Source organism: Littorina saxatilis, linkage group LG12, assembly GCF_037325665.1.
Source record: "Littorina saxatilis isolate snail1 linkage group LG12, US_GU_Lsax_2.0, whole genome shotgun sequence".
Taxonomy (NCBI): domain Eukaryota; kingdom Metazoa; phylum Mollusca; class Gastropoda; order Littorinimorpha; family Littorinidae; genus Littorina; species Littorina saxatilis.
Window position 1 is genome coordinate 2,705,699 of NC_090256.1, and position 21,552 is coordinate 2,727,250.

A 21,552-nucleotide genomic window follows, 5' to 3' on the forward strand; every position below is an offset into this window, starting at 1 on the left:
CAAGTGTGAAAGAAGCGGTAAAGAGTGTATCCCTATTTGGATGGCATGGGTCATGTACAACCCATACATTTTACGTTGAATCACTCTTTTGAAGTAATTCAGTCGTACATGACCCACATCATCCTGACTGTGTAGTCAAAAGCGAGATCCGGTGAAGGTTAAAGAAGAGATTTTGAACTTACCTTCTTCTGCAGCAGAATAGTTTGTTCCAGTGTGATAATCTCCTGTTGTTTCTTGGCTTCGTAGTCTCCCTCATTTAGGTACTGAAAACAATGTGAACAGTTATAAGTAGCACACTTCTTCCATTCTGTACAAGTTTCTCCAGAGATTCAAAGTATATGAAGACTAAAATGATATACTTGGATTTTCATTTTTTTTTTAAACTGGTTTGTTTTCATTTTTGTATTCGTTAATCTCATCTCTGGTGAGTAGATATACATATACATAATCCGGACGTTCTTCTAGGTCCTTCTTCTTTTAGGTCAGCAAAAAAACCTGTTGATAGTTGTCTTGAGGACGAACAGAAAAATAATAATTGTCATTATCTACTCACAGCCTGTATCTCGCGTGTGACCTTCATGAACTGGATGTCCTTCATCTTATTCTCAAGGTCTTCCATCTGCATGGACATCTTCTTGTGCTCCCTGTCACACACAAGCATCATCATCACCCCTCTCAACACACAACACATTAATTTGAAGAAAAAAATCTCCAAACCTGCAAGATTGACTACAGGACAGAAAACCCAGCTACAGCTCATAGTGGTTCCCTAAAATAGTACTGGTTGCACAGTGTTAAGAACCAACAGAAACAATGATAGACTTCAACTTTGCAACAATCACATGTATTTTCAAATACAGTAGAACTCCCCCTTAGCGACCCCCCTTTTTACGACCGGATGTATTCTACTATATAATGAACCCCCAGTGAACGACTCACCCCAAAACGCGACTTACGACCGAGCTTTTGGGGATGAATTACGACTTTTGCGCATTTGTAGTCGAGCAGACTCAAACAATACATGGCGGCTCTTGCTCCTCGAACTATCGCGAGACGAAAAAAAACCTAAATCTCGCGCACGATAGAATCCGCGGCGACTTCCTTAGGAGTCGGGAAGACGCAAATCCTGTGTATCGTCAAGGATAATGACCCAAAACGCGACTTACGACCAAGCTTTTTGGGATAATTTACGACTTGTGCGCATATTTCGAGCAGACGAAAACACAACATGGCGGCTCTCGCTCCTCCAACTATCGCGAGAAGAAATAACAAGAAGGGCAAAGCCCATACGACTCACATGCTTGACCTTGACCTTTACATGACCTTGACCTTCAGGGTCAAGGTCAAATAACTAAACCTAGCAATGACATCATACACTAAGAACTGCTTTACACATTTTTCCTACCAAAATACATGTGACCTTGACCCAAGGTCAAGGTCATCCAAGGTCATGCAACACAAAGCTGTTAATTCAAGACATAGGAAGTACAATGGTGCTTATTGGCTCTTTCTACCATGAGATATGGTCACTTTTAGTGGTTCACTACCTTATTTTGGTCACATTTCATAAGGGTCAAAGTGACCTTGACCTTGATCATATGTGACCAAATGTGTCTCATGATGAAAGCATAACATGTGCCCCACATAATTTTTAAGTTTGAAACAGTTATCTTCCATAGTTCAGGGTCAAGGTCACTTCAAAATATGTATACAATCCAACTTTGAAGAGCTCCTGTGACCTTGACCTTGAAGCAAGGTAAACCAAACTGGTATCAAAAGATGGGGCTTACTTTGCCCTATATATCATACATAGGTGAGGTATTGAATCTCAAAAACTTCAGAGAAAATGGGAAAAATGTGAAAAATAGCTGTTTTTTAGACAACATTTATGGCCCCTGCGACCTTGACCTTGAAGCAAGGTCAAGATGCTATGTATGTTTTTTGGGGCCTTGTCATCATACACCATCTTGCCAAATTTGGTACTGATAGACTGAATAGTGTCCAAGAAATATCCAACGTTAAAGTTTTCCGGACGGACGTCCGGACGGACGGGGGGGACGGACGACTCGGGTGAGTACATATGTGGCAGGCAGTATATTTTGACTTATAACTTCATTTGTTTGTGTCCTTTAAAAGAATAATCTTTTCATGTGCCTGTGCAGGAATCAGTTGCCTGCTTATTATTATTATTTGTTAAAATATGCTTCATTGAAGTGCCTATTGTTTGTATGGCAAGTTTTCATTGGCTTATGCTGCAAACTGTACTCTCATTGGCAGTTTAGTTGCTTGGAAGACTACTTTTTTTTGAGTGAACTAAGCTCACTGCATTTTTTGGTATGCTGACACCTGTCAGTGTCATTGCATTGTTACCACCTGAACCTGTCTGTACAAGATTCCTTTTGCTGTTTTGGTAAGTGAGATCATGCTAGTATGAATGCTTTATTTTAGTAACTAGATTGACTTAAATGAATTGAATGACAGGACTGTTGAATGAAATTGTTTTATTATAACTGTATGCCAGTTTAGTTAGTTCAGTTTGAATGCTTTGGAATTTAGTTGAAAAGAAGGAATGTGAACATAAACTAGTTTGGAGCCAGCTTCTTTATTTTTGATGGCGTTCATGTTGTTCATAAGTTACTTTCTATTTGAATAATGTGTCTAGGGAAATGTCAGTCTCAATTGCTACTGAAAGAAGGCACATGATGTATTTTTATTATTGGAAACAAAGAGTTGGCTTGTTAATACCTGAGTTTGATATTTATTTTCATTGTCTACATATATGATGTGCACATAGTAATAATTGATATAATGCTTGTAGGAATTATACCCTGGCCAGACTGAGGAGTGAGAAACCCTCATAACTACAACTACAGTATTTTTGAGGTATGCGATATTTATTATTGCGGTGTGACATTCTTTATTTAAGAATAGAGTTCATATTCTCAGCATGTCAGATTCACATGTTGATGTTGTAAATTGGTTGCATTGTATACATATAATATTTACGTGTATGCCGTTTTGTATCGATGTCTCAGTGAAGCAATGTTGCTGAACTAAATGAAATATTTGATGTATATGTATACTTGTGAGAGCCGTAATTTGTTTTAATGTTAATGTGAATCAAATGAGGTAAACTATTTAATTATTTATTGATTTACAATCTTAGAACTTTATTGTACTGGAACACCACGTTTACATTATTTTATTTACATGTGTTTCAGGGTTTTTTCCATGTGATTCTTTATGCCTTATGGTGAATAAAAAGCGAAGTCGGACTATCATCACACCGCCTTGTCTGCATGAGTGCGAGACGGTTACACATAGACTCACTTTTGCTTCGCATGTGAGTCAAAAACGCGTCTGGTTTCCCGACGAGTGGTTGTTGTAGGCAGGTGGTCACTTTCGAGAGGATGTTGCTCAGACAGGTTCGACTCTACTTTGAATTTTAAGCAATGAAGCATCAGCTTCGAACTTAGAGGAAAGTGCAGTTCAAAATTAACGAACGTCTGGTACAAACCTCTCTAAACTTGAGTTTCTTCTTTGCTCCATTTATAAAAGAAAAATGACATGTAATGAAATTGCCTTTAAGACAAAAGATGTCCAACAAGTATAATCATTTGACTTATTCCACAATATTTCCCCAGTGTTCTAGCTGTAAGAAACACTTCTAAAGGCAAACAAGGTGCCTTCTAAGAATTTTTGGATACTCATTCTGCATGCTTTTGAATAGGATTTCTAGCACCTTACAGCAAACAACGTTTCCATCAAGTGTAAATTGAACAAAAATACCCCACAAAAAGCAAGTTAAGATAAAGGTCATTGACTGACCATTCCAGCTGAATGATGCCCTTCCTGAAGTCTTTGCTCTCCACCATGCTGGCAATCTTGCTCTCACCCAGTTGCTGTGAAACCAAACACAAAATTAACTTAACAATTGATTAAAAAAATCAACAAGTCTTCATTTGCAGTAAATAGACGTACTGCAACAAAGATGTATTATGAAGATTTATGGTCTGTGTGTGGGTAAGTGTAAGTGTGTGAAAGTGTGTGTGTGTGTGTGTGTGTGTGTGTGTGTGTGTGTGTGTGTGTGTGTGCATGTGTGTGTATACATATGGTAGTCAGTGTGTGTGTGTGTGTGTGTGTGTGTGTGTGTGTGTGTGCATGTGTGTGCATGTGTGTGTATACATATGGCAGTCAGTGTGTGTGTGTATACATATGGAAGTCAGTGTGTGTGTGTGTGTGCATGTATACATATGGCAGTCAGTGTGTGTGTGTGTGTGTGTGTGTGCATGTGTGTGTATACATATGGCAGTCAGCGTGTGTGAGTGTGTGTGTGTGTGCATGTGTGTGTATACATATGGCAGTCAGTGTGTGTGTGTGTGTGTATACATATGGCAGTCAGTGTGTGTGCGTGTGTGTGTGTATACATATGGCAGTCAGTGTGTGTGTGTGTGTGTGTATACATATGGCAGTCAGTGTGTGTGTGTGTCTGTGTGTCTGTGTGTGTGTGTGTGTGTGTGCACACATGAGTGTCTGCATATATCAGGCATGGGAATTGAAAAAAGTATAACAGGCTGAAATTTTGTAAGTAATATCAAAATCGACGGTGCGACGCACCCAGCCTCATATGTGTATGCGTGTGTGTGCATGCATGCTTGCATGCGTGCTGTTTTTAGTGTGTGTGTGTGTGTGCATAGATCATGTGCGTGTGTGTACGTGCATGTGTGTCTGTGTGTGCATGCAAGCTTAAGTGTGTGTGTGTGTGTGTGTGTGTGTGTGTGTGAACTCCACAAGCAGCCGTTACCTTGATTGTGTTGTTGAGCTCCTCGACGACAGAGCGCTGGACAAGGACACTATCACGGTAGTCGTGCACAAACTGACCAGCGTCCACCTCCACCTGACCCTGTTTGAGTAGCAGCTGCACCTCCAGGTTGAGAGAGAACCTCAGCTGGTCCTCCTTCAGTCTGTGCACACAATTCACTTCATGTCTCACTTTATAAACCCATGTGATCAAGCAATTTACTTCATGTCTCACTTTATAAACCCATGTGATCAAGCAATTTACTTCATGTCTCACTTTATAAACCCATGTAATCAAGCAATTCACTTCATGTCTCACTTTATAAACCCATGTGATCAAGCAATTCACTTCACGTCTCACTTTATAAACCCATGTAATCAAGCAATTCACTTCATGTCTCACTTTATAAACCCATGTGATCAAGCAATTTACTTCATGTCTCACTTTATAAACCCATGTAATCAAGCAATTCACTTCATGTCTCACTTTATAAACCCATGTAATCAAGCAATTCACTTCATGTCTCACTTTATAAACCCATGTAATCAAGCAATTCACCTCATGTCTCACTTTATAAACCCATGTAATCAAGATAACAATCAAAATGTACTCACCCGAAACATGGACAATCAAACATAAGAACTTGTTACCTTTCTCTGTCGCCTCTCAGTTTGATTGTCCATGCCATGTTTCTGGTGAGTACACTTCTATTGTTATCTTGTTCTATATAGTCAATCAATGAGTCTTATATCGCGCATATTCCGTGGGTACAGTTCTAGGCGCTCTGCAGTGATGCCGTGTGAGATGAAATTTTATACGGCCAGTAGATTGCAGCCATTTCGGCGCATATTTACCTTTCACGGCCTATTATTCCAAGTCACACGGGTATAGGTAGACAATTATTAACTGTGCCAAAGCAATTTTGCCAGGAAAGACCCTTTTGTCAATCGTGGGATCTTTAACGTGCACACCCAATGTAGTGTACACGGGGGGAGGTTCGGACACCGAAGAGAGTCTGCACACAAAGTTGACTCTGTGAAATAAATTTCCGCCGAACCTGGGATCGAACTCACGCTGACAGCGGCCAACTGAATACAAATCCAGCGCGCTACCAACTGAGCTATATCCCCGCCCCAACTGAGCTATATCCTGCTTCTCACCTGGTGAGTACACTTCTATTGTTAACTTGTTCTATATAGTACTTCTCACCTGGTGAGTACACTTCTATTGTTATCTTGTTCTATATAGTACTTCTCACCTGGTGAGTACACTTCTATTGTTATCTTGTTCTATATAGTACTTCTCACCTGGTGAGTACACTTCTATTGTTATCTTGTTCTATATAGTGCTTCTCACCTGGTGAGTACACTTCTATTGTTATCTTGTTCTATATAGTACTTCTCACCTGGTGAGTACACTTCTATTGTTATCTTGTTCTATATAGTACTTCTCACCTGGTGAGTACACTTCTATTGTTATCTTGTTCTATATAGTACTTCTCACCTGGTGAGTACACTTCTATTGTTATCTTGTTCTATATAGTACTTCTCACCTGGTGAGTACACTTCTATTGTTATCTTGTTCTATATAGTGCTTCTCACCTGGTGAGTACACTTCTATTGTTATCTTGTTCTATATAGTGCTTCTCACCTGGTGAGTACACTTCTATTGTTATCTTGTTCTGTATAGTGCTTCTCACCTGGTGAGTACACTTCTATTGTTATCTTGTTCTATATAGTACTTCTCACCTGGTGAGTACACTTCTATTGTTATCTTGTTCTATATAGTACTTCTCACCTGGTGAGTACACTTCTATTGTTATCTTGTTCTATATAGTGCTTCTCACCTGGTGAGTACACTTCTATTGTTATCTTGTTCTATATAGTGCTTCTCACCTGGTGAGTACACTTCTATTGTTATCTTGTTCTATATAGTACTTCTCACCTGGTGAGTACACTTCTATTGTTATCTTGTTCTATATAGTACTTCTCACCTGGTGAGTACACTTCTATTGTTATCTTGTTCTATATAGTGCTTCTCACCTGGTGAGTACACTTCTATTGTTATCTTGTTCTATATAGTGCTTCTCACCTGGTGAGTACACTTCTATTGTTATCTTGTTCTGTATAGTGCTTCTCACCTGGTGAGTACACTTCTATTGTTATCTTGTTCTGTATAGTGCTTCTCACCTGGTGAGTACACTTCTATTGTTATCTTGTTCTGTATAGTACTTCTCACCTGCAGCCTCTTCATCTTATTCCAAGTAATCAAGCAATTTACTTCATGTCTCAGTTTGTAAACCCGTGGCATGTGATCAAGTGTGCAAAACACTAACATTACTTTTGGAGGCAAAGCCTGTCAAATAGGAGCGAGTTCGGGCTAATTTGACGTACAGCCCAATAAAAATCTACCATGTGACCTCAAAGGTTCACCAGAGCATTCCACGAGACAACAGCAGTCAGACCTATACAGTTTATTAGCTTAATGATTCCGGAACCTATATATGTTCTTATGTGGTGACTTGATTTTGGTGAGATAGAGAGATCGAGACACGAAATGACCAAGGCAGGGGTGGGAGAAAAGTAAGAGAGAGAGAGAGAGAGAGAGAGAGAGAGAGAGAGAGAGAGAGAGAGAGAGAGAGAGACAGATACAGAGAGAGAGAGAGAGACAGATAGAGAAAGAGAGAGAGAAAAAAACAAGTTTGTGTGTATGTGTACATGCATATGAGCATGAGTGCATGCAAGCGTCCATGCATGTCTGCCTTTCCCGTGTTTGCGGTTCTGTGAGTCTCTATGTGCATGCTTATGTGGGTGCCAGAGCGTACATGAGAGCACATGCATGTGTGGCTCAAAGAACAAGTTACAATACTAGAACACTGATGACAGAAAGTGTGTCACTGACTGGTTGTACTGTGTGGTGATGTCCTCAATCTCGTTCCTCAAAGCCTCTTCCTCTTCTGAACGTTTATGAAGGAAGGCCTGCATCTCGGCCAGCATCAGGGCTTTCTGCTTCACCTGCACATACAAGTCACAGTACAGTGGAACCCCCTTTTAAGACCCCCCAATTACAGACTTCCTCCCTTTTAAGACCTGATTTTGTCACATTTTTGGAGGTCTTAAAAGGGAGGTTCCACCGTAGTGGTGTCAGGCTCCAACTGAGACATGATTGACGACAATGATGACTTCAGTAGAAACAGCAAGACAGGAGAACTTCCAGCAACGCTATCTGCTGTCTTGTCACAGTGATCAACAATCTAAGAAAACCGTTTTTTTTGCACAAGAGTTCCAGCTCAATTATCATCTTCCTTTTCTTCAAAAGATTTCTGTTATATTATTAAACAGTCGATCACTCCTTACACAATGTTCAGATGAAGTTGAACTGTACTGCCATTAACTCTTTAGCAGCTTTCAACACCTGTGCCCGACAAACTGTCGGGCAGTGACACGCATCTTCTCTGACCTTGTTTCTGATCTAATATTAAAAGACAGGTCACGAGCAAGGGAGGTAAATCTGTTTCCATTTCCTTCTTCTTTGTTTGGAGCAATTTGACGAACGAAAATCGTCCGATTGAGTGTTTTTTGAGCATTTTTCCTGCGAAATATGAGCAACCAACGCCGATACTCGGTGAGGCAGGTTCTTGACGAGACTTTCCTCGACGATGACAGTGATTATGATGCCGCATGCGACGTTTCTTCGTCTCAATCGAGTGAAACAAGTGGTGATTTGAGTGCACAAGACCTGTTCGCGGGCTTCGATGCAAATGTGAGACAGAAACATCCTGTCACTTGTTGGAACAACTGTGACAGAGTGGTGTGTTTACAGACTTTTTACATTTAGTCAAGTTTTGACTAAATGTTTTAACATAGAGGGGGAATCGAGACGAGGGTCGTGGTGTATGTGTGTGTGTGTGTCTGTCTGTCTGTGTGTGTGTGTGTAGGGCGATTCAGACTAAACTACTGGACCGATCTTTATGAAATTTGACATGAGAGTTCCTGGGAATGATATCCCCGGACAGTTTTTTCTTTTTTTCGATAAATGTCTTTGATGACGTCATATCCGGCTTTTTGTAAAAGTTGAGGCGGCACTGTCACACCCTCATTTTTGAGTCACTTGAGAAAAAGTGACTCTATGTAATCGGTCAGTGTTAGTCTGTCCGGCCGGCTGTCCGGCCGGCCGTCCGTAGACACCACCTTAACGTTGGACTTTTCTCGGAAACTATCAAAGCGATCGGGCTCATATTTTGTTTAGTCGTGACCTCCAATGACCTCTACACTTTAACGATGGTTTCGTTGACCTTTGACCTTTTTCAAGGTCACAGGTCAGCGTCAAAGGAAAAATTAGACATTTTATATCTTTGACAAAGTTCATCGGATGTGATTGAAACTTTGTAGGATTATTCTTTACATCAAAGTATTTACATCTGTAGCCTTTTACGAACGTTATCAGAAAAACAAGGGAGATAACTAGCCTTTTCTGTTCGGCAACACACAACTTAACGTTGGGCTTTTCTCGGAAACTATAAAAGTGACCGGGCTCAAATTTTATGTGAACGTGACTCATTGTGTTGTGAATAGCAATTTCTTCCTGTCCATCTGATGCCTCATATAATATTCAGAACTGCGAAAATGACTCGATCGAGCGTTTGCTCTTCTTGTTCAATCAAATTGATTGAAATTTTGGCCAAGCAATCTTCGACAAAGGCCGGACTTCGGTATTGCATTTCAGTTTGGTGGCTTAAAGATTAATTAATGACTTTGGTCATTAAAAATCTGAAAATTGTAAAAAAAAAAAAAATTTTATAAAACGATCCAAATTTACCTTCATCTTATTCTTCATCATTTTCTGATTCCAAAAACATATAAATATGTTATATTTGGATTAAAAGCAAGCTCTGAAAATTATAAATATAAGAATTATGATCAAAATTAAATTTCCGAAATCGTTTTAAAAACTATTCCATCTTATTCCTTGTCAGTTCTTGATTCCAAAAACATATAGATATGATATGTTTGGATTAAAAACACGCTCAGAAAGTTCAAACGAAGAGAGGTACAGTAAAGCGTGCTATGAAGCACAGCGCAACCGCTACCCGCCAAACAGGCTCGTCACTTTCACTGCCTTTTGCACTAGCGGCGGACTACGTTCAGTTTCATTCTGTGAGTTCCACAGCTTGACTAAATGTAGTAATTTCGCCTTACGCGACTTGTTGGTGTTGTGTTTGTGACTTGGAAGAAGGATTTCTTTGAACTTTAAACACTTTAGAAGGTACTGACTGCTACTCAACAGGTAAGAACATGCACTTATCATACAACACACAAACTTTTTTGTGTCTACAACTATTAGTTGCAGAGTTAGAAGCGCTTTAGTGAAGTACCCATCAGATTTGCACTACAGTGCCAAAACCCTCCAGGCTGGAGAGGCTGCACTGCAGTCAGGGCTGATAGGGTTAAGCAAAGACACTGACCACGCACTCACTCTCAAAGCTATATACATGTAACTCTGTAACCAACCAACTAAGGAAAACTGACCACGCTTTCACTCTCAAAGCTACATGTAACTGTAACCAACCAACTAAGGAAAACTGACCATGTTTTCAACAATAACAATAACAACACTTTATTGTCCATTAAAATGTTACATAAAAATGGAACATTTTTCGCTCTTAAAGTTGTAACCCTGCAACCACTCGAGAATTAAACTTACCAGGTTTTCACTCTCCATCTTGGTCCGGCGGTACTGACACATACGATGCCACACCGAGGGGTCAAGTCCGTCAGGCATGTTGTTGGGTTTGTCCATATCGTCCAGGGCAGCAGTAACAGCAGCCTTTGACTGAGCGTTCTGTCGGGCTGTTGACGGCCGCTCTGCGAACGGGTTGGGGTTCTTGCCATCCAGAAGAGGCGTCTCTGCTCCCTTGAACTTTTGGCCTCTGGAATCATATGAAGGATGATGAGTTTATTTTAGTTCGTATCTGCCTTTCATACTGAGCACTACTGATAACAACAATTTATGGTTCTTGAACTTGTGGAAAAGTGTGTTGACTTTTGTAAACATTATGCTCGTCTGCAGATACATGTTACAGGTTGTTTTAAGCGTGTTTTATTCATTTTCATTGATACAACAAGAAACAATAACATTAAGAACGTTAACAAGCAGACTGCTTGTGTACACGTTCTAAAATGATAATCAACACATTCAGATAACAGAAAATGGCGAACAAGTGGCAACATGTTACATGTTGTCTTCTAAAAGATGGACACACATAAAATAGCTATAGAAAGACACAAACAATTCTGTAAATAATGTTGTTGGTGTTTTTATTTCTCGCTCTCATGTGCAGTTACTATTCTTCTGCTATAAAATAGCTAGTACCCAGTGCCACACCAACCGGCACGGTTGGCCTAGTGGTAAAGGCGTCCGCCCCGTGATCGGGAGGTCGTGGGTTCGAACCCCGGCCGGGTCATACCTAAGACTTTAAAATTGGCAATCTAGTGGCTGCTCCGCCTGGCGTCTGGCATTATGGGGTTAGTGCTAGGACTGGTTGGTCCGGTGTCAGAATAATGTGACTGGGTGAGACATGATTAGCCTGTGCTGCGACTTCTGTCTTGTGTGTGGCGCACGTTATATGTCAAAGCAGCACCGCCCTGATATGGCCCTTCGTGGTCGGCTGGGCGTTAAGCAAACAAACAAACAAAAAGTGCCACACCAACCTCGGTCTTTTGCGGAAGAGGCGGTAGAGCTGGTCAGCCATGACAGCTGAGACATCGTGGAACTCCCGTTTGAAAGCTTTGTCCATGACCTTGTCTTCCGCCACCAGGATGTCATATTCATTGCGGAAGTCTTCCAGATTGCCTCGAGACTCGCTCACTGCTTCGCTGGCCAGTTGCTGGAAACACACATCACATAACATACACAGATTCGTTTGATTCCATTTCATACTTTATCCTCCCATTGCTGGCAAATTTGAGTCACTTAATTCCTCCCAGTGGAAATCTAGCAGCAACATGAGTTGTGCTACCAAGGTGTGTTGGTGTGCATTCACCTAGCAGCAACATGAGTTGTGCTACCAAGGTGTGTTGGTGTGTATTCACCTAGCAGCAACATGAGTTGTGCTACCAAGGTGTGTTGGTGTGCATTCACCTAGCAGCAACATGAGTTGTGCTACCAAGGTGTGTTGGTGTGTATTCACCTAGCTGCAACATGAGTTGTGCTACCAAGGTGTGTTGGTGTGTATTCACCTAGCAGCAACATGAGTTGTGCTACCAAGGTGTGTTGGTGTGCATTCACCTAGCAGCAACATGAGTTGTGCTACCAAGGTGTGTTGGTGTGTATTCACCTAGCTGCAACATGAGTTGTGCTACCAAGGTGTGTTGGTGTGCATTCACCTAGCAGCAACATGAGTTGTGCTACCAAGGTGTGTTGGTGTGCATTCACCTAGCAGCAACATGAGTTGTGCTACCAAGGTGTGTTGGTGTGATATTCACCTAGCAGCAACATGAGTTGTGCTACCAAGGTGTGTTGGTGTGCATTCACCTAGCTGCAACATGAGTTGTGCTACCAAGGTGTGTTGGTGTGCATTCACCTAGCAGCAACATGAGTTGTGCTACCAAGGTGTGTTGGTGTGCATTCACCTAGCTGCACTCCTGGCAGAATGACCAAGGTCTTTGGCAGAATGATAGAGCTCTTTCAAATGCCAGGGTGTTGACTCGGGGTAGGACATGGATACCGTCTCCGAGTCATCACATTAAACTGCGAGCTACTATAAATAGCTCATGCTCGGGGGCGGCAGACAACTCTGTTAGTGCAGAGCAGTTGGTGTGAAAGGGGGACTACTTCATCATCTTGTCACAACGGGCGCAGTGGCCTAGTGGATGAGACATCGGCCTCCTGATCGGAAGGTCCTGAGTTCAAACCCTGGCCGCAGGCGCCTGATGGGTTAAAAACGGTCATACATGTAAAAGCCGTGGGAGGTTCAGCCCATGAAGGAACACACAAACCGTGTCACAACAGAAGAGAGAGATGGCAATTACCTTGAGCTGCTTCTTGTGCTCCAGTCGGATGGTCAGCTCTCGGTCCCGCGTCTCCAGCTCTTCCTCCATCAGCAGAGAGCATCGCAGGCGCAAGATTTTCAGCTCCTCCTGGAAAACCAGCACCTTCAAATTATACACCAAACTTTCTCCCGAAAACAAAGTATGGCTGCCTAAATGGCAAGGGGAAAAACCAGTCATCCTCGGTTGTGTCAAAATTGAGTGTAATAATAATAAATAATAATAATAATGGACATTTGCTATAGCGCATAATCATATGTATGCTCAATGCGCTTTACATATTAATTTCTGCCGTGTGGGATGGAATTTTTTACACAATATATCACGCATTCACATCGGCCAGCAAACCTCAAGCCTATTAGGGCGAGCATTCACCTTTCGTGTATGTGGGAGTTGCAGCCCATGAACGCAGACAAATCCAACTTAAGTTTTTATCTTTAAATCTAGCATTTTTACAGTGTTTTTTTTAAGTGAGCACTAAATCATTTTCCTTAATTTCCCAGCAAACCTCACTCAGTTGAATGAATCAGGAAACACTTGTATGCATTCAAAGATATGGAGATATATAGTGGCACGCACATAGGCGCAAATGCACAGAGGCAATGAAACAACGCATGCACAGAGAGGCACACACACACACACACACACACACACACACACACACACACACACACCACACACACACACACACCACACACACACACACACACACACACACACACACACACACAATCTCTTGATCTACCAAACACACACACACACACACATACACACACACACACTTGCACCCACCCACACACACACACTTACAGATGTACAGAAGGAACTAACTGACCTGGTAGATGACCATCATGACCTTGATCTTCTTGAGGAACAGCTGGTTTAGGACATCGTCAAAGGCGGCCATGCTGTCCGTGATCACGCCTTGCAGTTTGCGAAGCTCCGCCTCCAGTTGCTGTCACACAATTTGCGATATCAGATCATTGGAGCAATAACTCTCCAACAGTCTACACAAAACACACTGCAAAAATGCAACCACCAAGACTATTTCTTTGGGTCACTTCCTTTCACACTGCTCCGTGAGTGATTGCTTAGAAAGTCTTGGATGGTTTTAGTGCAATTTTAAACAATTTGTAAATGAGATATGTACTTATGTTTTTAACCGCCTGACACGGCAAGGTAATTTTCCTCGTTTTTATAAGGACAGCAGTATAGTACAATCTTTAAGTCTTTTGCGTTCCTGACTGTCCTTTTCTTGTCCAGTCTTAATTTCTGAGAAAAAAACGAATAAGATGAACTTTAGGTCAAGTTGTTTCTAGACCTAACTGTATTCTGATGATTCTAGAGCATGACATTTATAACCTTTTTACTTATTCTTCCTGCTTAAGTCTGAGAAAGTTTAAAGCTTAGCTCACAGCCAAGGCATTCAGTGCAAACACACAAGTTGCACAAGACTAACGATGATCTTCTGTTCATCAAGTTTTCCCTTTAAGTGTGCTTACTTCACAGACACAACGAACCTTTCTGAATTTCTCCCTCTCCTCGTTAAGCTCTTTCACTTTGCGCTCGTATTCTTTAACCAACTTGTGTTCATCCTCTGACCAGTCAGCCTCTTCTTTCTGCTGCATGAACAGCGGTATTGGCACATCCTGAAAAAGCACAAGTTGTACACGTCATTACAGACGAACAAGCATAAGATAAGACATTTCTTTATCAACCTCTCTTCTTTTTCGTTCATGGGCTGAAACCAATGATGTATGACAGTATTTACCTCACCATTTAGTCAGCCATACGCCGCTTTCCGAGGATGCATGCTTGGCATTTTCGTGTTTCTACAACCCATCACACTCAGACATGGATTACAGGATCTTTTCCGTGTTTCTACAACCCATCACACTCAGACATGGATTACAGGATCTTTTCCGTGTTTCTACAACCCATCACACTCAGACATGGATTACAGGATCTTTTCCGTGCCCACTTGGTCTTTCAATGGCAAACATCAATCCTGATTGCCAGTTTAATGACACTTTAAGCAACAAAGAATATAAAAAAGAATGAATATGTAAGTTTTTGTGGGACTGAACCATATTGTTTCAAAATTTCCTCAAAGTTCTCAAAATTCTCCATCAGTTCTCTATCCATTCTTAACCCCTTGACTGCCTTATGACGGGTATACCCGTCATGTGCCTGTGCAACCGCAGCGCCTACGTGACGAGTAAACCCGTCATCTCAGTTCAGGAATTTTCCAGAAATGCTACGTCACTGCTTACACACAAATACCAGCCAATCATCCTTGGTAGGATACCTCATTCTCATGAATAAACATAACTGGTGACGCAGTTTTGCGTCTGAAGGCTATTTTCGGCCTTGGCGGCAGGGAAGGGGAGAGAAAGCTAGTCAAAATGGCTAACGGTGACAGTCGACCGGGCCCTAGTAAGGAAAAACAAAGACGGACTGACGCTACAGGCGGTGCAAATGATTATGGATACTGACAGGGGAAGGGGGAGATCTTCTTTCGGACGATTCGTTGGAAACAGGCAGATGACAGTGATTATGATCCTTTATTCCCCCCTCTGCTTCTTTACCTCTGTAAACTTGTAGAGCTAGTTATTTTTCGATAATGACCCAGCAACCAAACAAATAACGAGCCAGCAACAGCCTGAATCCTCGATAGTGCAATGGGTTGAGAAGCTGTTCTGTTTTGGTACTACTTTTGCGACTGAAAAGTTCCGAACGCTCCATACGTACGAAATATACATCTCTGGAGCAAACAATACAAACATACCGCATTTAAATTAACAACTACAGGCCTGAACACATGAATCTCCATATAAAACCCATGAGTTAGGTTGTTTTCTGAATCTAGATCTGCCGTGCACAAACCGTTCATCACAAGCAAATTCCCAAGGCAAGTAACTCATACTCTAGCCGACAAGAGTAGTTCCCCTTCTTTTAACGCAGTTTCTTCGACAACACTGACTGCAATCCGACGGTCAGTTTTCAACAATATTTCATTTTATAAACAGATCACATGCAACCAAATGCACACATCTCATCAATTTAAACAACATAAAGCGGTTTCATACACTATTTTCCTCAGAAAACTGAACTTCATACAGTAATTAACGTTGGAACACGGGTGCAAAAGTTTGTCTGCTAGTCCCATTTGACGAAAGAACATTATCCTAAGCGATACTAAAACATAAACAGAACACACAATATCTGCCTTTACCGCCACAGCAGAATAACAGCATATCTGTGTACTTGATTTTAGTCTAAAACAGGGAAACTGACAAGAAGTGTTAACAGAATGGAATGATTTGCACGGAACTATACAACCGCGCATTAATCGATCGCCTGCGCAGGTTGACTGGTTGAGTGATTCGAGTTCGATCAAACTTTCGCACAAAAACTCCTGTTTTCTTTGAATAACTGAAGAAAGGAGGAATAAAGAGGTTACACACCTCATCTCAGTGATTATCAAAAATAATGGTCTCAGTTCGCGGTCATGAAAAAGCTCGCTGAAGCTCGCATTTTTCATGATCCGCCAACTTCGACCATTATTTTTAATAATCACTGAGACTCGGCATGTAACCTCTACATAATTGTCTCAGTACATGTATGTCAAAAATATGACAATTTATTTCTGCAATAAAAAAAAGAACAAATCTGGCTATAGTTAGGGTATATAGCACACAACTAAATATTGCCAGCTAGTCATGCAGAGAGGAGAATTTACAGCGTACATCAACACCACAGACTTTAGTCTACATTCACCGGCACACAAAAATCCAATGGGTTACACATTCCGAGTTCTGAATATCGTGGATATTTTCCCTAGGGTCGATTTTCAGGTATTACCGAGCCTCTGGCGAGGTAATACCTGTAAATCGACCCGAGGGAAAATATGCACGATATTCAGGACGAGGTGTGTAAGCTTTTTATCCCATTACTCCGACGTTTTTATTAAAAAAATCAACTTTTTGACACAAACTCTGCGAGTGCCTGTTTTCTGCTCATCAAACCTTCCGCGACCGCAAATCGTGTCATGAAATTCATGTGCGAAAAGTTAACGAGTCCCTTTTGTCTTTTTGGTAAACGCGCCATAAAACGTCTGCTTTTGTATTCAGTCATCTATACTGCTTAAGAAAACGAATAACAGTTATTTCTAGCATGTTGAAATGAAATTTGATACTGTGCAGTTACCGACCGGTTTCAGTCGGTGACCCTCAAGTGACAAGTCAGTTGTCAGAGGCATTCGCCAAAAAGACTGCGTGTGTGATTTTACAAGCGATGATGATGATGATTGCTGAATTTGTGCTTTATGATAATTGGAGCAGTTGTGCTTCAGGGTTCAAATTTGGATTTGTACCAGATTTAGCAATCAATGCTCTAAAAGCGATAGCAAATGAACAAAACTGTAAGCACACTGTTTTAGTTTAATTCTTATTTCGTCGCTCAGGATTTTGAATCAGGATTTTGTTGTCGGGATTGATCTAAGCGGTTGCCTATGAAGTCGGTACTAGAGTTGTGCGCCTTGAATCACTGTGTGTCTCTGTCCACACCTAATTCTCAGCCGCGCTGTGCAGGTCACAATTTGGTTCGCGGCCTAGCTGACCCAGTTGTTCCTGCCAGTGCGCCCGCACTGACTGGTTACCAGGGCAATGGAAATCCAAAATGGCGGCCAGCAGAGTCTCACTATCTCTGGCGAGTGCTGTTTCTAGGAGATTTACAACACATTCCCTTCATTCTAATGCCCCACTATCTTGCACCAGTCTGTCAGTCAGGCAATTAGCTTGCTGTGTGTCCAGCCAGGGATGTTTATCCCCACTGTAATTGATAGTAGGCAGCTTCAAGTGAAACTGGCCCCTTGGCACTTATAAGCAGGAAATGGACTCCAGATGTTAAAACAAATGCCCCCATATCTCAGTTCCCTCTAATCTTGTAGATTTGCTGGTACTTAGACCTGTTGGGAGAGATGCTATGCTGCTGGTTGCAATAAACAGTTCTAAGGAAGCAAGACTTGCCTGGGGGGAAAAAGGGTAGGGGGGGGGGGGGCGTCATGGGTTTGGTCAGTAATTTGGGACGAGTGTCTACTCCCACTCACTGTGCTCTCTGTTCTGTGGAAAGCAGGCACTACTGGAATGAATATGTGCCTTAATCTTAGTAAAGGAAAGTGGATGTGTTGGTATCTGTGCGGTTTTATTTTGTTGTTTTTGTGTGGACTGTGATCATTTTGATGCCGTCAAAATGAATTGTGAAAGTTGTATACAATACAATGGAGTGCATGCAGGTGTATTGGATTAGCAGTTATTCATTCTACTTCCTGGTGCAAAGGTAAAGCTAATTATGCTTCATTCATTCTGCTTGCTGTACTGTGTTTAGCATGCTTGTTGCATCTAAAACAAAACTGTATCATGTCTGTAGTAAAAGTGTGTATGACGCTATTTTTCAATGATGACAAATTAACTTCTGTGCTAACACTTCAAAACACACCATTAAGCACCTCAATCAGTTAGTACTGATAAATACTTCTTACCAAATTCAAATGGGATTACAATTGCATTGAGTGGTATCTGCAGAAATCGATCTAGTCATGTGTCAAATTTCAAGAAAAAAATGCAACAAACGGCTCAGCTATCAGTAAATAAAGTTGTAAGTAAGAGTATTACAGCTACGGTCAGACAGGCCAGTTTGTTGCCCAGGCACTGACCCTCAGCTGACTGGCTGGCTCGCTGTGTGCAGCTGCACGGCTGGGCTATTTATAGATGGCTGCTCTAGATAACGAATTCTCAGTGCTGGGAAGGTGTGTGTCCCTCTCTCTCACCGCTTCCGCCTACTCATAATCTTCACTCAGCTCTTCTCACCCCAGCAGATTATGTGTATTCTTTGTTGTTTTCTTTATTTCTTCAATGTTAAAATGTATGTAGAGCGTTAGCTAAACGTAAGTTCGACTTTTATACCGCACAATATCTCAATCGTTTTGCTGAAGAAAATAGTCCCTGAGTTAACGATAAATATGCCGATGACCTCTATAAATTATTCAATTGTACTCTGAGATTAAAGACAATGACAGGTAAGTTCGAGACTCAGTTGTGATGGATTATCCATATGGTTGTGATGGATTATCCAGAATAATCACCTCCTCAGCTAACAGAGACGAAAAGGCAGGTCATGAGATAATAGCTGTAATCACCTCCTCAGCTAACAGAGACCAAGAGGCAGGTCATGGGATAATAGCTGTATAATCACCTCCTCAGCTAACAGAGACCAGGAGGCAGGTCATGGGATAATAGCTGTATAATCACCTCCTCAGCTAACAGAGACCAGGAGGCAGGTCATGGGATAATAGCTGTATAATCACCTCCTCAGCTAACAGTGACAAAGAGGCAGGTCATGGGATAATAGCTGTATAATCACCTCCTCAGCTAACAGAGACCAGGAGGCAGGTCATGGGATAATAGCTGTATAATCACCTCCTCAGCTAACAGAGACCAGGAGGCAGGTCATGGGATAATAGCTGTATAATCACCTCCTCAGCTAACAGAGACCAAGAGGCAGGTCATGGGATAATAGCTGTATAATCACCTCCTCAGCTAACAGAGACCAGGAGTCAGGTCATGGGATAATAGCTGTATAATCACCTCCTCAGCTAACAGAGACCAAGAGGCAGGTCATGGGATAATAGCTGTATAATCACCTCCTCAGCTAACAGAGACCAGGAGGCAGGTCATGGGATAATAGCTGTATAATCACCTCCTCAGCTAACAGAGACAAAGAGGCAGGTCATGGGATAATAGCTGTATAATCACCTCCTCAGCTAACAGAGACCAGGAGTCAGGTCATGGGATAATAGCTGATATACTGTCGCACCTGTCCACGACCACCAAAAACTGACCAAAAATGGTGGAAAGGAGAATTATTTTATTGTTAAAAAACCCAACTTGTCGGGTATCCTTTGAGTTGGTCATTATGGGCAGGTGGTTGCTATCAAGAAATGGTCACTAAGACGGGCTCGACTGTATCACTGTACCTTCTTCAGTTCGTCCTCCTTTCGGATCTCCAGCACACCACCCATCATCATGTCCAGGGCGCGCTCTCGCTGGTTGTCACCTTTCTCTCGCTGACGACGATCCTCTTCCGCCTTCTGCTGCTCCTCCATCTTCTTCAGCTGTGCTTCGGTCAGGTATTTCTCCACCTTTACCTGTGGAACAAGCAGGTAAGGATAAGAATAAGGATAAGGTTTGATACAGTCCTGTGAGGTTACCCTCATGGAAATTCGGGCTGCTTTCTCACTGGGGAAAGCGAGCAGCCATAAAATATTCAGCGTTACCCATTTTTTTGTCTTTTTCCTGCATGCGTGTATTGGAGCCGTGTGACTTTCGCTGTGTTCTTTATCATGTGCATGCATGTATTGGAGCCATGTGACTTTCGCTGTGTTCTTTATCATGTGACTTTCGCTGTGATCTTTATCATGTGCATGCGTGTATTGGAGCCGTGTGACTTTCGCTGTGTTCTTTATCATGTGCCTGCGTGTATTGGAGCCATGTGACTTTTGCTGTGTTCTTTATCATGTGCATGCGTGTATTGGAGCCATGTGACTTTCGCTGTGTTCTTTATCATGTGCATGCGTGTATTGGAGCCGTGTGACTTTCGCCGTGTTCTTTATCATGTGCATGCGTGTATTGGAGCCATGTGACTTTTGCTGTGTTCTTTATCATGTGACTTTCGCTGTGTTCTTTATCATGTGACTTTCGCTGTGATCTTTATCATGTGCATGCGTGTATTGGAGCCGTGTGACTTTCGCTGTGTTCTTTATCATGTGCATGCGTGTATTGGAGCCGTGTGACTTTTGCTGTGTTCTTTATCATGTGCCTGCGTGTATTGGAGCCGTGTGACTTTCGCTGTGTTCTTTATCAATTGTGCCTGCGTGTATTGGAGCCGTGTGACTTTCGCTGTGTTCTTTATCATGTGCCTGCGTGTATTGGAGCCGTGTGACTTTTGCTGTGATCTTTATCATGTGCATGCGTGTATTGGAGCCGTGTGACTTTCGCTGTGATCTTTATCATGTGCATGCGTGTATTGGAGCCGTGTGACTTTCGCTGTGATCTTTATCATGTGCATGCGTGTATTGGAGCCGTGTGACTTTCGCTGTGTTCTTTATCATGTGCATGCGTGTATTGGAGCCGTGTGACTTTCGCTGTGTTCTTTATCATGTGACTTTCGCTGTGATCTTTATCATGTGCATGCGTGTATTGGAGCCATGTGACTTTTGCTGTGTTCTTTATCATGTGCATGCGTGTATTGGAGCCGTGTGACTTTTGCTGAGATCTTTATCATGTGCCCACGTGCACACGGGGGTGTGTTACTGTTAGTCGGCATACAACCTTTCTGTTTGATATTTGTTGTTGGTTTGTTTCGTTTCTTGTTTGTTCCTTTCTTTCTTTCTCACCAACACCGCAAAAGCAGGTCTATAGCACAATTGGTAGCGCGCTGGCTTTGAACTAGGTTTTTCTCTATCAGTGTGGGTTCGAACTCAATGGGCTCTGCGAGGGATTTGTTTCCCTGAGTCAACTTTGTGCAGACTCTCGTTGCAGTGTGTTAAGTCTGTGTGTGTATGATCAGAGACAAAGAGAGAGAGAGAGAGTGTGTCTGGTTGTGGGTGTGTGTGTGTGCATGCGCTCATACATTCATGTGTGA

General features: G+C 42.0%; 1 protein-coding gene across 2 annotated transcripts in view; it reads right to left on the reverse strand.

Annotated features, from left to right (window-relative positions):
* Window positions 1–21,552, reverse strand: part of LOC138981051 (cilia- and flagella-associated protein 43-like) — a 70,407-nt gene that overhangs the window by 3,676 nt on the left and 45,179 nt on the right. For both annotated transcript variants that reach the window (XM_070353854.1, XM_070353853.1), the window contains 11 exons: window positions 19,886–20,056; window positions 14,370–14,498; window positions 13,685–13,804; window positions 12,832–12,939; window positions 11,512–11,687; window positions 10,505–10,730; window positions 7,703–7,815; window positions 4,805–4,964; window positions 3,829–3,902; window positions 554–644; window positions 183–263 (listed from right to left, as the gene is read on the reverse strand). In XM_070353854.1, the coding sequence (XP_070209955.1) occupies window positions 183–263; window positions 554–644; window positions 3,829–3,902; window positions 4,805–4,964; window positions 7,703–7,815; window positions 10,505–10,730; window positions 11,512–11,687; window positions 12,832–12,939; window positions 13,685–13,804; window positions 14,370–14,498; window positions 19,886–20,056 (1,449 nt within the window). The remainder of the gene's footprint in view (window positions 1–182; window positions 264–553; window positions 645–3,828; window positions 3,903–4,804; window positions 4,965–7,702; window positions 7,816–10,504; window positions 10,731–11,511; window positions 11,688–12,831; window positions 12,940–13,684; window positions 13,805–14,369; window positions 14,499–19,885; window positions 20,057–21,552) is intronic.